This window comes from Crocuta crocuta, unplaced genomic scaffold, assembly GCF_008692635.1.
Source record: "Crocuta crocuta isolate KB4526 unplaced genomic scaffold, BGI_CrCroc_1.0 scaffold445, whole genome shotgun sequence".
Classification (NCBI taxonomy): Eukaryota; Metazoa; Chordata; class Mammalia; order Carnivora; family Hyaenidae; genus Crocuta; species Crocuta crocuta.
The window spans coordinates 3,448,073-3,463,449 of record NW_027530847.1 but is presented as its reverse complement, the minus strand read 5'-3'; the positions used below and the strand labels follow the sequence as shown (position 1 = coordinate 3,463,449).

The window sequence follows — 15,377 nt, the reverse complement described above, 5'->3', positions numbered from 1 at the left end:
CAGGCCCTCAAAAGAAATGAGAGCTCCCTTCCTGCGTTCAGATCCTAACGCAGTCCCTGACAAGCCATATGGCTTTGGGTAAGCTACTTAATTGCTCTGTGCCTCAGTTTCCCCGTCTGTAATAGAACCTAGCTCATTGGGTTGTTCTGAGGATCAAGTGAGTGGATCTACATGAGAGTGTTAGCACTTCTGCTTTCCAGAAGAGGCAGACCTTCCCCGGGACCCCCAAGGAGGGAAACAGGCCAGGAGGGCCAGGAAGGACACAAGTCATCGAGACTGGAGACCGAGCTCCAACTTCGGTTTTTATAAGCTTCAGCCAACAACCCCAACATTTGCTCACTTAAAAAAAAAGAAAAAAATCACTCATTTTGAATAGCATTCCATTCACATACTTCATGGTCCAAAGAAAAAAAGTGAAAGGATGCGGCAGTGATGTCTCCCTCCCACCCTGACCCCCCATTTTTTTCTCATTGCCCCAGAGACATTCTTACATGAACACAGTGCAAGTTTGTGTCTTATTATGTAGATTACCCTCTTTTGCCCCCATGATAGCATGGCCTGTACGCTATTCTGCTGACTTTAATTCTCCCCCTCCCCCGTTTTGGAGACAGCTTCATATCATCCTGTTCACAGCACCCTCGATCTCTTTTACAGCTGCGTAATTTCCCCCTTGCAGAGCCATGCCCCTTGTTCCAGTCATTTCCGCCTCCCTCTTTCTGAGGGCAGGGGTGGTTTCCTCCATGTGGGAGAGGAGGGTGGAGTGAGCAGGATGGTGGTCACAGTGAGGGCCTGAACCCAGATGCCCACTCCAGGGCTATTTCCAGTACACCCAGCTCAGCCAGTTCTCAAGGTCCCCCTCAGAGACAGGCTCTGGGCAGGCAGCCCCTGGATGATGGAAAGCTCTTTGGATCATACGTCTCCCCATCCCATCTCGGGCGGGAGTGGCCCCCAGAAGGATCCTTGGGAAAGACCCTCCAGCAGCCCCTCTCCTTCCAAACAGTCCACTGGGAAGAAGGAACCTGCTTGGCGCCTTGGGCCTGAGCACTCAGCATCTCCCCCTGCTGCTCGGGGCAGCCTCTGTCTCCCGAGGAGCCCAAGTAAAACACATCTTCGAAAGAAAAAGGCTTTCAGGTCCATGGGCCTGTTGAGCAAATGCCCCCGGAGACAGTTTCTTCCCCAAAGAGGCCCCAAGTAGGTCTGGATGCCAGAGGCAGGGATCGCGGGCACAGAGCTGGGCAGTGGGGTCAGGGTGATTATCCCCAGGCCTGCCTGGCTCTAACCAGCTTCTGGGAAACCCCAGGAGACGTGGCACGCAGGTGGGCAGAGCCACGGGCCGGCCTGAGCATAGCCTTGTCCTGCAGCCCTGCCCGACAGCCCCTGGGGCGCCGGGCCCCCTTCCTGACCCCTGGCCGAGCCAGGGACACCAGGCGAGGCCTGGGAAAAGGCTGCTCCCTCAGGGCCCCAGATGCCCCCTCCCTTTTCTCTTCCTGCTCTCTTCCAACACTCCTCTCCCCCCAGTCGGTCTGTGGGAAGAATGCCGTGTCCTCTGAACGGGGGCCAAGAGTGACAGGTGGTGGCAGTCCGAGCCGCATGGCCCCTGGTGTAAGAGATCCTCTCCTCCGCCCCCGCCTCCCCTGCCCGCGCCCCTGCCTCCGCCTCTGCCCCCCCAGCCCAGTCCCTTACAACTGCCCCAGGACTGCTTCTGGGCAGCCGCTGCAAGTCAGACGGCCCTCAAGTTGCCCCTCGCGGCTCCAGGTACCTTTCTCCCCTCAGTCGGCTGGGCCTGGCTCCTCTGGGCCACACAGGAGGAGGAATCTGACAGCCTGACACACCTCACTCTCCTTTCTGCAGCTAGAAAGACTTGAGTTAGACAAGCAGAAGCACACGCCTCCCTACCTCATGGCGACAGAAAACGGAGCAGTCGAGCTGGGAATCCAGAGCCCATCGACAGGTGCCAAGCTGGGGCAGGAGGCAGAGGGAGGAGCCTGGGAAGGGGTGTTTGAATCCAGGGCTGGGCCCGCTCCTCAGCGGGAGTTCTGTGCCCCAGGCCCTTTGGTACAGCGTGCATGAAAGACCCAGAAATTACAACTATCTCTGGGTGAGGTTGGGCTGGGTCGAGGGCCTGCATGAAGCCCTCCCTGGAAAATACTGGAAAGTGCGAAGCCCCCATGCACGGCACCTAAACATTCTGGGCAAGCGATGGCGGGGGCATCAAGGTGCATTAGAGGACCAGAAGTGTCCCCAAAGGGCCTCCAAGGCCCTGGCAGCCCATCTCTTAGAGGCTCAGGGGGACAAGCATTTGCAAACTGCTGCCTACGTGGGGACCTGGGCCCAGAGCTGGTCTCTGGCCAGCCTGGCTGGGGGTGGTGGGTGGATCCTGACTGGTGTCTCACTTCCTCTGCAGACGAGGCACCTAAAGGTATAGCAGGTGAAGGACCCCCGGCTGCAGAGAAAGAGCCTGGTCCACCAGATCCAAAGAAGGGCCCTGAGCTGCCAGATGGGAAGAAAGAACCTGGCCCCTCAAACCCAAAGGAAGAAACTGGTCCCCCCGATGCAAAGAAAGAACCTGGGCCCCCAGACCCCAAGAAAGAAACTAGTCCCCCCACCCTGAAGGAAGATGCCAGAGCCGATGCCCTAAAGAAAGGGGATGACGCCCTGGCCCAACCCTCAGCGGGCAGCGGGGGCCCTGAGGGAGAAGGCGATCTGGGTGGGCGGCCCGCAGAGGGCGGTGCCGGGCAGCCAGCAGACCTGCCCCAGGAGACTGTGACGGCGGAGGCCAGTGTCAAGAATCCCAGCGCCAAGCAGGAGACCTCGGGCAGCCAGGGCCCCGGAGAGCCCAAGGTGCACACGAAGGCAACCGAGGGCCAAGCAGGAGCCAGGAGGAGCTCCCCCGCCTTTCTGCACAGCCCGAGCTGTCCGGCCATCATCTCCAGGTGAATGCCCCCTGTCTGCCCGTGGGGACGGGTCCGAGGCTCTGGCCCCAGTGGTCACGCCTAGCTCCTCTGTTTTGGGCATCGTCATGCTTAGCACCCTGTTCAGTGCTAGATCGGGCGGTCCTGAGACAGCTCAGCATCTGTCCTGGGCATTGGCTCCGACACCTTACGCCCCTGCCGAAACCCTGGCTTGAGTGTTCATAGACACTGGGAAGTCAGGACAGAGAGGTCCTCAGGGACCGACCTCTTCTCTAAGCCTCTGGAGTCCAGAGGTCCCCTTACTCCATGAACTTGGCTCTAGCCAAGGGCAGGCCTGAGATATCGGGGGTGGGGGTGAAGATAACTTACCTTCTTACCATAATGTGAAAAGATGACTAATAATCAGATTGATAGATCATTACTAATACTTTCATAACCATGATACAGCAACAGTCTTATGAGGCAAACCGTTCCTTACCTGAATGGTAATCACATGAATGATCTTAGAGATGTATCTGTAAACCACAGTAATCATATCGTGTCAGTCGGAATTATATATTAATACCAGTCGATACCTTGATATCCTGGATACATGATTAATTGAATTGCCACGGTTTTGTGAATCAAGAACTACACACTCTCCCTAATTGTAGCCACGTAATGATTAACCAAAACAACAACCCTATTGGTAGGCATTAATGATCTATTAGTGCATTGATAGTCAAGATAAGGACCACAAACATTTACGGTATTATTAACATCCCTTGATTGCATATAAAGTGAATTTGGATGCATCACTCCATGCATTTGAGGGAGCGGTGGCAGTGGGGGGCGGGAGGAGGTTGTATTAGCTCCAGATTGCAGAAGACGGTCTGGAAGCATCGAGGCCTCCCGGAGGCCAAAGCACGGCTCTGGCTGCTAAAGGCATCATCTCTGTGTCATCATGTTCTAGGCCCGAGAAGCTGCCGGATGAGAAACCCCCAAACGAGGACTTGGAGCTCATCTTTGAAGGGGTGCCTGTGACCCCCAGCCCCGTGGATCCCGGGCCAGCCAAGGTAGCAGAAGGAGAGAAGGACATCCCGGCAGGCAGCCAGAAGGAAGCAGGAGAGAAGGCTCCAGGCCAGGATGGCCAGGCTAAGGTGCAAGGGGACACCTCGAGGGGGATCGAGTTCCAGGCTGTTCCCTCGGAGAAATCGGAGGTGGGGCAGGCCCTCGGTCCCACAGCCAGGGAGGAGGACTGCTTCCAGATTTTGGGTAGGCCAGGGGCAGGGGGGGGTTGGGGGGGAAAGGGGCTCCCCCAATGTTCCCATGTCTCCCAGTTTGGAGGGCTGAGCTGCTCTGAGCCATGCCTCACCCGGGCTGGTCCATCCGTGTGTCATACAACTCTAAGAAGTACCTAGTCCTTTTTGATGGGGAAACCGAGGCTTGGGGAAGGGAAATGTAGTGAGTGCCCCAAATCCACAGCCAGGGCAGCGTTTGAATCTGTCCAAATGGTGCTATTCCAGAACCCACTTTTTGCACCCTCTTTTACGTTTTCTAGAAGGGGTTTTGGTGGGGGGGAATTAGGCTGGTTTTGGAGCAGCACCACCTCTCTGGACAGTGGAATTTGAAGTCAGTCAGTGGAAGAGCTCAAAGGCCAAGCTTTGGTAGTTCAACTACATCCTGGAGGGGGTAGGGAGGGTCATGAGAGCCATAGAGGCGTCGTGAACTGAGGAGCACAGGTGTATGTGCATGGGAGCAGTGACCAAGGGAGCTGGGCACGTGAGACGGGACAGGACTGTGGCATGGCCTTAACTGATGGTCAGACGAGGAGCTGGCGGTTTAGTGGTCTATTAAGTGGGCAGCAGGAGACATGGAGCGTGAGTGGGCTTGGGGATCAGCTGAACAGGGAAAGGGCCTGGGCAGGGGTGCAGCAGGGGTGGGGGTGGGGTGAGATGGGGTCAGGAGAGCTCAGGGTGTCCTGACACCCCCCTCCTCCAGGCTGAGGTGCCCTGGAAGCCCAGTCTGCCTGCCTGGTGAGCGGCACGGTGCCACCCAGACACGGTGGGAGGGCCTGGCGGCTGGGCAGTGGCCAGGAGCCCTGCCTCCTCCCGCAAGCAGCAGCAGCAGAGCCTTCTGCCCCGCCCCCTCCAGAAATCACATCCTCGGGGTGACGGGACCTGAACAGCCTCCAAGGGCCATCAGATGTATCACCAGCCCGGCTTCCCTGCGGCCTCTTGCTATTTATAAAGAGGTTTCCATTCCCGATGACTCAGCCTGCGGGCCGCCAGGGCCTGCTGTTCCCCGTCGTTACCGCTAGGTGGCAGCGTCTCCCTACCAAACACCTCCATGCCCGGCTCCTCCCGCCCTCGCCCTGCCCTTGGGCCGTGCCCAGGTTGGGCAGCCATTCCGCAGGTCGGGGCAGCTTGTGGTGTTATTAGAGGGGCTGGTAGGCAGGTCCAGTCCCCTACCCCATCATTCGGACACAGTACCGCTTATCTGGCGCTCCACCATCAGCGTCCCCACCCCACCGCACCCCGCCTATTTTTTTTTTCTTTAATGGAAATACAGATAGCTTGGGATGGAGACTTCATACCTTATAATGTGGGAGGGTCCGAGAAGTCCAATCAGCTGTCCCCATTGTTGTGCCAGGAGAAGCTGAGCCCCCTCTGACAGAGTCCCAAGGCCATTTTGTGTGTTGGTGGCAGAGCTGAAACTGGACACTGGGCCCCCTAGCCCCTATCCTGGAGCCAGCTGTCCCCCCCAGGTATCATCACTTGGTGAACTTTGCTGGATGGGGCCCAGGCCAGGCAGGAGGGGGTGGCGCAGGGGTACATCCTTGGCAGCTCCTGCCGCTGGCTGATGGCTCTGTTCTGCCTCCCCAGATGACTGTCCACCTCCCCCAGCCCCCTTTCCCCACCGCATCGTGGAGCTGAGGCCTGGGAACGTCAGCAGCCAATTCAGCCTGAACTCCAAGGAGGCGCTGGGCGGGTGAGAGCTGGGACCCTGAGCCCCCGGCCCAAAGGCAGGAGCACGTCAAGTACCCAGGGCCTCACGTCTTTCATGTCCAAGGCCCAGACACACCCCGATCTCTGTGGACACAATTGCTTCCACGCGACTGTTAATAACCCCCATCATACACAAGCTGTCCCATGGGTTGACATGCACTCATGTCACTGTCTCTCACACAGACACCCATCAGCCATTCAGTGCTTCCCATAGGAAATAAACAGCATTTTCCTGTCTGTTTCAGTTTTAGACACCGCCCCGACCCCTGCAAGGCGCTTCATAATGAACCCTGCAGGTGCCTTCCCCTGGGGCCCCAGGGCCCTTGCTTACCCCAAGCCTGTGAGCTGCCACACCAGGGGCCATCCTCTGTGTGAGCCCACCTGTCCTATGCCCACGGTTTTTGTGGTTCAGCTTCTGTCCCTGCAGTGGAGCTCATCGCTTCAGAACGGAGCCAGGAGGGCTGGGGCACACATACGCTCTCACAGGGGGAGATCCAGACGGAAGCAGAACTGCCTCAGCCCTACCTCAGCAGACACTCCCCCAACCTCGGCCCTGTGTCCCTGGGAACCCCGTCACTCCCAACCTCTTCTCTCTTCAGCGGCAAGTTTGGAGCAGTCTGTACCTGTACAGAGAAAGCCACGGGCCTCAAGCTGGCAGCCAAGGTCATCAAGAAACAGACGCCCAAAGACAAGGTAGTAGGGGCTGGCTACCTGGGAGGGAGGGGGGAAGGTCCTTGCAGTGGGGAGTAGGTGCCTCTCGCCTCCCTCTACTCACATGTCTGCACTAGGGGCTTGGTGTGTGGACCTTGCTGTGCTGAAGATGTCACTCAGATAGACAGATGGACAGGCAGAGAACCCTGCCACGGGGGCCTGAAGCCCCTCTCCATAAACAAGACACCTCAGTTAGTGAAATTATCCTTGCGATTTCTCCTTCTAGGCACAGGACATTCATGCCTTCTGTTTGGCTCAATTCAGCAAACATGAGTGTGGGCTCTGGGCCAGGCCTTGTGCTGGGCCCTGGGGGTCCCAAAGTGAAGGGAATGTGGTTTCTGCCCTCAGGGAAGGCTGAGGTCATCAGGCCCTGGTCTAGAGCTGGCCCGGTTCAGAGGAGGTAGAGGGCAGTGTTTATTTAAGGAATGAATGAATGACTGGATGGATGAATGAATGAATGAATGAATGCGGGCAGAGGCTCACATGAAGGGAGGGAGTCAGGTGTGTGAGGAGGTGAGGACCACCTAGTAACCTGCATGGTGAGGGCTGGAACTTGAGAAAGCTAGGGCGGGGGTCAGGAGGGGGCTACAGAGAAGGCTCCTGATGCAGCTGGGGGGTCTTTCTAGAAGGAAGGCTTGAAGCGGGAGCTGATTCCGGTGGCAGGGCCGGGGAGAGAGTTTCAAGCAGAGGGGAACCATGAGAGGAAAGGCCTGAAGGCCCGGAATGGCCAGAGACCTGCTCGTCTCAACCCTTGGGTTGAGGCGGGAGAGCTGGGAAGCGAACCGATGGGCATTCAAGGCAGAGACGCAGCTCCTGCAGAGGCCTGGAGCCTGGGAAGAGCATGAGGAGAAGCTCCAGAGATCTGCAACCCCGTGTCTCTGTCACGGCTCTACACACACTGGAAAGGCGTGTCATTCCTACGTGACTCTGCCTTTCTCCAACTCCTCCCCTTGATCGCTGGGTCCCCAGGCCTCCATCACGGACCTGGCTTGGTACAGATGCTCAGGACATCCGTGTGGTGGAGATTCACTGGAGTAGGCTCTTGACTCCTTTCCTTCTTCTTTTTTTTTTTTTTAATGTTTTATTTATTTCTGAGAGTGAGAGAGAGAGAGAGAGAGAGCGTGAGCAGGGGAGGGTCAGAGAGAGAGGGAGACACAGAATCTGAAACAGGCTCCAGGCTCTGAGCTGTCAGCACAGACCCCGACGCGGGGCTCGAACCCACAAACCGTGAGATCATGACCTGAACTGAAGTCGAACGCTTAACTGACTGAGCCACCCAGGCGCCCCTTGACTCCTTTCTTACTGAGCACTTTTTCTGGGCCATTCCCTGTGCCAGGTGCTAGGGAAACGGTGGTAAACTCCATGGGGCGGGCACGCTAGAGAGGAGGAGCAAACAACTAAAACCCAAGCAAACACAAAGCATGGCAGCAGGAACTGAGACGCGCTAGCAAGAAACATAAAGGGAGGCAGGGTACAGGGAGTGTGGGGCCGATGGCGGGCATCCAGATAGGGTGGTGAGGTTAAGGCCTCCCTGGGGAAGTGACAAGCACTGTGAGATATGAATGAAGGAGTAGAATCACAAGGAAAATGGGAAAAATTGGGGTAGTGATATGATGTTGGGGGGCGCGCAGGGGGAGAGGCTCATTTTGTAGCATTTGGCCATTTCTCTGGTGTAAATTTTCCTCCGGTGGCTGATATCAAGCTAGCAGCATGACAGGTGGCTTTCAGCCTCTCTGAAAGTGACAGTAATGGCAGCCTCGACTAGGAAGGCGGTGGTGGAGCAGGTGAGAAGCCAACCATTATTGGGTTTGTAATCCAAGAGGGTTCCCTGATGCGGGGTGTGAGGGAGTAAGAATGCGGGAAAATCTGAGCTAGCTTCTAGCTTTTTTGTCCTGTGCACCTGGGCCAGCGGTCAGGCCCTTTGCTAACAGGCAGGCTGAGAGCAGCTCAGTTGTGGGGAGGCGGCCACATCGAGGGTTTCCTGAGAGACTCAGCATGTCTCTTCGGCATCCAAGGGGGAATGGCGGTTAGGCATTTGGAGCTGTCGGTGCCTGGAGTTCAAGGGCACGCTCAGAGGTGGAGCTGCGTACTTGGGGATCAATCACATCTGGATGGAATGGCAGGTTCTGGGGCTGGCGGGGGACGTCCGGGGAGAGCGTGCAAGGGGAGAGCAGGGAGCGGAGGACCGGCCCTCAGACACCCCTGCGTTCAGGCAGGAGGAGAAGGGGACCATGTGGCAAAGGAATGGTGTCCCAGCAGGGATGACCAGGGGTAAGGACACATTCTTGGGACATATTCTTAGGACACATTCTTAGGGAGGCAGAGGCCAGCAATGAGGGGGCCGACAGGTCCGGTGGAGGGCAGAGGTGTGGAGGGCAGAGGTGTGGAGGGCGGAGGGCAGGGAGTGGTGACCCTCAGGCGGGGCCCCGGGCTTCCCTGGTCCCCAGGAAATGGTGAAGCTTGAGATCGAGGTCATGAACCAGCTGAACCACCGAAACCTGATCCAGCTCTATGCGGCCATCGAGACCTCGCACGAGATCGTCCTATTCATGGAGTAGTGAGTGCTGGCGGTGGGGGCAGGGCACCGGGCGGGGGCGGCCGCCGGCCCGGAAGCAAGCTTGTAGAGGGGTCTGTGCACACAGCATCGAGGGCGGCGAGCTCTTCGAGAGGATTGTGGATGAGGACTATCAGCTGACTGAGGTGGACACCATGGTGTTTGTCAGGCAGATCTGCGACGGGATCCTCTTCATGCACAAGATGCGGGTTCTGCACCTGGATCTCAAGGTACAGGGCCTGGGGCCTCCGGGGAGGGGCCAGGAGCAGCATCTGGCCACCCGAAACCTGCTTGTAACCAGCTAGCCCTCGGCCCCTCCCATCCGCCCTTCTCTTCCCCCCTCCATCCTTGTATCTATAGGTCCCAAAGGGTTTATTGAGTCTTTACTAAGGACCAGAAGCCAGCGATACGACAGAGAGTAAACAAGACTTGGTCCTAGCTCTCGGGGCGTCTGGTCTAGTACCAAGTACACGTCTCTCACTGTCCCGGGCGCCCCGCGCTCACCCTCTCGCGCATAGAACTTGCTAAGTGTCGGTGAAGCGTCTTCCTCAGGGCTGGCCCCTTGCAGACGCTGTGAGTGTTCGCTGCTTCACCCCACGAGTATTCGTTGAGGGTCTACTCCACGCCAGGCAGTGTTCTAGGTGGTGGAGATCAGGAGCAGACCAAGCAGATGAAGACGCCCGCCCTCTTGGAACTTATGTTCTAGAAGAGGAGTCAGGAAAACAAATGGATTAAGTGCAGGATCAGGGCAGCAACACCCACACGATAGGCACTTAACAGGACCGTTCAGTGGAAGAATATTCACATCCGTCCTCTGACCCTGCTCAGTACCTTGCGAGTAGTGGGTCAGTGGGGGACAGAGCTAATAGAGTTTGTGCATCATGCCAGCTGTGGTCAAGCGCCGGCAGCTGCCTGGAGCTTGGCGACGCCGGCCTTGGTGCAGAGGAAGCAGGGGCAGCACGAGCACAGGGTGGTGTTTGCAAGATAATCGACAGGGCTGGTGGAGCACATGGAGCGTGACCTCTGCGCTGGGTTCGCGCCCATCGGCACCGTGGAGAGTACTTCCCTTCGTTCTTTTGATAAACACGTATCGGGGGCCTCTGCTGTGCCAGGCTGCTCCTCCGGGCTGTGCCCTGTGCTGGGCACGGGCGTTACCGCAGGGAGGGCGAGGGACTCACCCCTGTCCCCTGGAGCCTTCAGATCAGTGGGGGAAACAGACATTCCTCAAGTAGATCATTTTAAACCGCAAGAAGTGTTCTGAATAGTACTTGAGGGTCACGGGGAGACGTGCGAGGTGAACTTGGGGGAGAATGCAAGGGCCAGAGCCCTTCGAGGTCCAACGCAAGCCCGGGGCTGGCCCAGCACCCGGGCCGCAGGCTCACTTGGGGTCAGAGCTGTTGGAGGCGGTATAGGCGCCTTCCAACAGCCCACGGGGCAGGGGTGCCATGAGCATCCAGCCTGACAAGCGAGGCCAGGAGAGTCAGGAGATGGATGTCAATGGGCCAGTATGGCGGCAGGAGATCTGAGGGGCGGATGTAATAACCAAGGGCCGAGATGGCAGAGGCTGGAACCAGGGGAAGGGATGGAAGGTGGCCAGGTGGTGGCTGCGATCTGAAGATAGAGCCAGTCTGATTGGTTGAGGGTTTGGACTGAGGAAAGAGCAAGGTGACTCCTGAGTTTCTGGACAGAGCTGGTGCTTCCACGTGGCACTGGGCGCGTGCCCTTCCCCCGTGAAAGCCCCTGCCTCTGGGGCAGAGCAGGGTCCCCGGTGATCAAAAAGGGGTTTCAGGGTCAAGTAAGTTGGGTGAACCACGGCCTGAGGCGCTTCCCAGGGCCCCTCGGGAACTCTCAGACCAGAAGGAGGTCTGAGTCTGTCTCACTTCCCCCAGAGATTGCACCCTGGGTCCTTTCTTGTCTTTCTGTCTTGTTCGAACACCAGGTGAGCTATTAATGTCATTCGTGTCCGTCTCTGCGAGGATGCTGGGTTCAGCGAGCGCCTTCAGCAAGCCTGCCGTCAGGGCTCCTAACCAAACGCCCACAGAGCCCAGACGTGCAGCAGGGGCCGGGCCAGGGCCGAGAAGGCCCCAGGGGAACCGCAAGACCGGCAGCCATCAGGGGTCACTGACAGCTCGCTCCAAGTGGTGTGCGGCCGTGTGGCTAGGGCTTCTGGTGTTTCAGGAGGTGCAGAAGATCAGGGAAGCAGGGGTTTTGTGTGAATCCTCCTGCCTTCGGACCATTGCTAACGGCTTAAAATGTTTCTGCCTTGCAACCTCAGATTAGCCCTGTGTCTTTGGGTTACATGAGGGGGAAATGGAGGCCCAGAGTGGGAGGGACTGGCCTCACAGGATCCTCAGCCACACGCTCCCCTGTGCTGGAGCCACAGGATTCCTAGGAGCCTTGGCTGAGCACCTATCAGGTGCCTTCGTTCGATTTTGGTGGGGGGAATGGGGAAGCAGAGAGGGGACAGTCCTTGCCCTGGGCAAGTCCCTCTCCGGGCTGCAAGTCCCTCTCCAGGCTGCAGGCCCCTCGTCTGTGGCTGGAACAGGCAGGTCGAGGGGTCACTGATGGGCCGCCCACGCTGGCAGCCTGGGCCTCTGCTCCAGACACGGGTGGCCCCTGGTGGGGACAAAGGATGAGCCAGGTCAGAGGTCAATCCGGGCCACCCCCTTCTCCTCAGCCAGAGAACATCCTGTGTGTCAACACCACGGGCCATTTGGTGAAGATCATTGACTTCGGGCTGGCGCGGAGGTACCACCTCAGTGGGGGGAGGAGGGGCGGGGCAAGCCTCTGAGGTGGGCAGGGACGGAGGGGGGTAGCGGAGGGTGCCGGGAAATGGGCTGGGGCCTGTGCTCTGAGCTCCTGCTCTCACGCCCAGGTATAATCCCAACGAGAAGCTGAAGGTGAATTTTGGGACCCCAGAGTTTCTGTCACCTGAGGTGGTGAATTATGACCAAATCTCCGATAAGACAGACATGTGGAGCATGGGGGTCATCACCTATATGCTGTGAGTCCCGGGAGAATGTGGTGTCTATGGGGCTGGGGCGTGTGGCCGGGCAGCTGGGGCCAAACTTGGCCTTGGGGGCCTGCTGGGGTGGGTCCCCCCTCTCCATTCCCCCAGGAAGGGGCTTGCTGGGGTTGGGAGTGCCACAGAGAACCAAGAGAGGGGAACTTTGTGCCCATTTGGTAGATGGAGAAATGAAGGCCCCTAAAGGCACAGTGTCCTAGCCTAGGGCTCTGGACAGCAGATCTGTATGACGCAGGGCGGGGGCAGAGGGACAGCAGACATCTTTTACGCACTCATCATTCCTCTTCTCCGTTGTAACCCTGGGAAGCTGGGATGATTGTGCCCATTTTACAGATGAGAAGAGTGAGGCTCAGAGAGGGGAAGTGACTTGCCTAAGGTCACCCAGCCAGAGTCAAACCCAGGTCTGTCCCACTCAAGAAGCTGGGGGTCTTTTCAGCTCATGGTGCTGCCTTCGAGGATCTGCCTCCATCTCCTGAGCCCCCAAAGGTGACGCAGTGTCCCCAGTTTCATCTCCCTGCCCCCCTGACATCCCCCCTCTCCAGGCTAAGTGGCCTCTCCCCCTTCCTGGGAGACGATGACACAGAGACCCTAAACAACGTTCTCTCTGGCAACTGGTACTTTGACGAGGAGACCTTCGAGGCCGTGTCCGACGAGGCCAAAGACTTTGTCTCCAAGCTCATTGTCAAGGACCAGAGGTGAGGCTCAGCCCAGGACACAGACCCCGTGTGTGCAAGCTTGGTGCACGCGTGTGTGCGTGTGTGTGTGTGTGTGTGTGTGCATACGCTGCGGGGCAGGAAGAGGGCCGGGCAGCGGCTGGGCTCTGTGCTTCCCAGGCATGCCGCCCGCCCTCACCGCACTGCCCCTCCCTCAGGGCCCGGATGAGCGCTGCCCAGTGCCTCGCCCACCCCTGGCTCAACAACCTGGCAGAGAAAGCCAAGCGCTGTAACCGCCGCCTCAAGTCCCAGATCTTGCTTAAGAAGTACCTCATGAAGAGGCGCTGGAAGGTACCGCTGGACGCTGGACGGGGTGGGGAGGAGGGAGGGACCGCAGGCGGGAAGAGCCCCTGGCACTAGATCCCAGGCCCCACCAGCCCCGCCTTGGCAACTTCTCTCGACCCGGCCGAGCCCTGTCTGGAAAACAGGGTTGGCTTTTCTCTCTCTGTCCCGGGCTGGTTCCTCTCCTGCTGCAGTGACCCTCCCCCCTCCCCCTAGAAGCATCTATTACTTCTAGGCCCGGGGAATACACCAGTGGACCAAAGAGACAAGCATTTTAATTTGTATGGACTTACTTTGGGTAGGGAATGGAGGGTATTAAAAGAGGTTAAGGAAGGGCTCTAGAGAAGAACGAGGATGGCCAGGAGTGCCAGGGGAGAGGTTGCACTTCCTAACAGGGTGGTCAGGAAGGGTCCCGCGGTGAGGGAGCATGTGAACAGAACACCTGAAAGCAGTGAGGAGTAAGCCATGCTGGTACTGGCGAGAAGAGTGTTCCAGGAAGAGGGAATAGCCAGTGCAAAGGCCCTGAGGCAGAAGCGTGGTTGGCAAGTGTGAGGAACAGGTGAGAGGCTGGAGTGGAGTGAGCAAGGGGTTAGGGAGGTGAAGTCAGAGAGCGATGAGAGGCAGGGGGTGGAGGGACTTGTTGGCCATAGCGAGGGGCTTATGTTTTAACTTGGAGCGAAATAGGAGCCGCTAGAGTATCTAGAGCAGTGAGGTACTCAGGTCTGGCTGCCATACCTGTTGAATGAAGGAAGGCGTCCTGGAAGATATGGTATCATGACCCTCCTATGGCCACTTTGGGCACTGCACCCTCCCTGGCATCTGGCCTTGGTNGCTGCCATACCTGTTGAATGAAGGAAGGCGTCCTGGAAGATATGGTATCATGACACCTCCTATGGCCACTTTGGGCACTGCACCCTCCCTGGTATCTGGCCTTGGTGGGGGGGGGAGGCAGGGGGATGAAGGAGACCTACTTAGGAGTCTGTCACACAGCTTCTCCTCTGCCCCACGGCTGACTGGGACATCTCTCCCTCCTCCCTCAGAAAAACTTCATTGCTGTCAGCGCTGCAAACCGCTTCAAGAAGATCAGCAGCTCAGGGGCGCTCATGGCTCTGGGGGTCTGAGCCCCGGGAGCGGCCGAGGCCTGGGCGCAGCTGCACGGTGGCCGGGGCTGAGGCCACACAGCCCAGAAGGCCAGAGCAGAGGGGCCAGGTCCCCCCGGGTGGGCTGGCTAGGACAAGGCTGCGCCAGGCTGGGAGGCTCGGGGCTCCCACGACCCCGCGCGGCGACTGCTTCCCCGATGTGAGCCGCCTCAGATGTGGCCTGAACCGATCCTGCTAGCGCCTCCCCAGACAGGGGCCCGGGCCCGTCTGTCACAGCCCAGATGCCACCGGCCCGGTTGTCCCCTCCCCAGCTCGCCCTCTTGCAATTGCTACCCTGGTGCCCCCTGCTCGGCCTCACCTGGGGCATGGCCGGCCCGGGCTTGCTCCTCGCGGGAACGGGAAGGCTGGGGGTCCCCGCGTGTGGGGCTTCCGCGGGTGTGGACGGGAGGCCCTTGGTGGGGCAGGAAGGCAGCAAAGGCCAATTCCTGAGGCCCAGCTGCCCGGGGAACAGAGCAGGCTTTGTGAGAGAGGACCTCCGTGCCCCCGCCCGCCTCCCCACTCCCAACAGATAAGGCCTCTGCACCATCTGGGCCGGCCCGGCCCCCGCCCACCTTCCTCACGACCACCAACACACAGGAACTCCGTGTGAGAGGAGGACGCCCAGCCCAGGCCTGGTGGAGGGGAGGGGAGAGGCCTGGGGCACAGGGAGGCCACCCCCGAGCTTGCCTGAGGGCCAGGCTGGCCCAACCCAGCCACTCCGGACCCTCATCCCAAGGGTCATCCGCGGCTTCAGATAAGGGGGTCGGCAGGCCCAGGAGGAGTGGGGGAGCCACTGGGCAGTCCCCACCGGCTCTCAGCTTGTGCTTTGTAAATAAATGTACAGGTTGGACTTGGCTTCCTTCCCCGTGTGTGTGCACGCCCTTGGGCGAGGTCAGAGACACGGGCCGTCGCTAAGCACCGCCGGGTGCCGGCCCGCGAGGGGCACTCCAGCGCCTGGCGTGGCGGTCACCGGCACAGCCCCTGGTCCCGGCAGGCAGCTTCCCTCCTTCGGGCCTCAGTTTGCTCATCTGTCCCAGCACCGTTATTGGATGCT

The 15,377-nt window shown here is 58.8% G+C and overlaps 1 protein-coding gene across 1 annotated transcript; it reads left to right on the top strand.

Moving 5' to 3' along the window:
* Positions 1-15,128, top strand: MYLK2 (myosin light chain kinase 2). The gene is made up of 14 exons (XM_077769403.1): positions 1-78; positions 1,852-1,951; positions 2,405-2,489; positions 2,598-2,933; positions 3,865-4,166; positions 5,777-5,882; positions 6,499-6,592; positions 9,058-9,167; positions 9,253-9,394; positions 11,842-11,912; positions 12,040-12,168; positions 12,732-12,884; positions 13,061-13,193; positions 14,225-15,128. Exons 2-14 carry the CDS (start codon positions 1,900-1,902, stop codon positions 14,303-14,305), a joined length of 1,794 nt encoding a protein of 597 aa, XP_077625529.1. The 5' UTR covers positions 1-78; positions 1,852-1,899; the 3' UTR covers positions 14,306-15,128.
* The last annotated feature ends 249 nt before the right edge of the window (positions 15,129-15,377 follow it).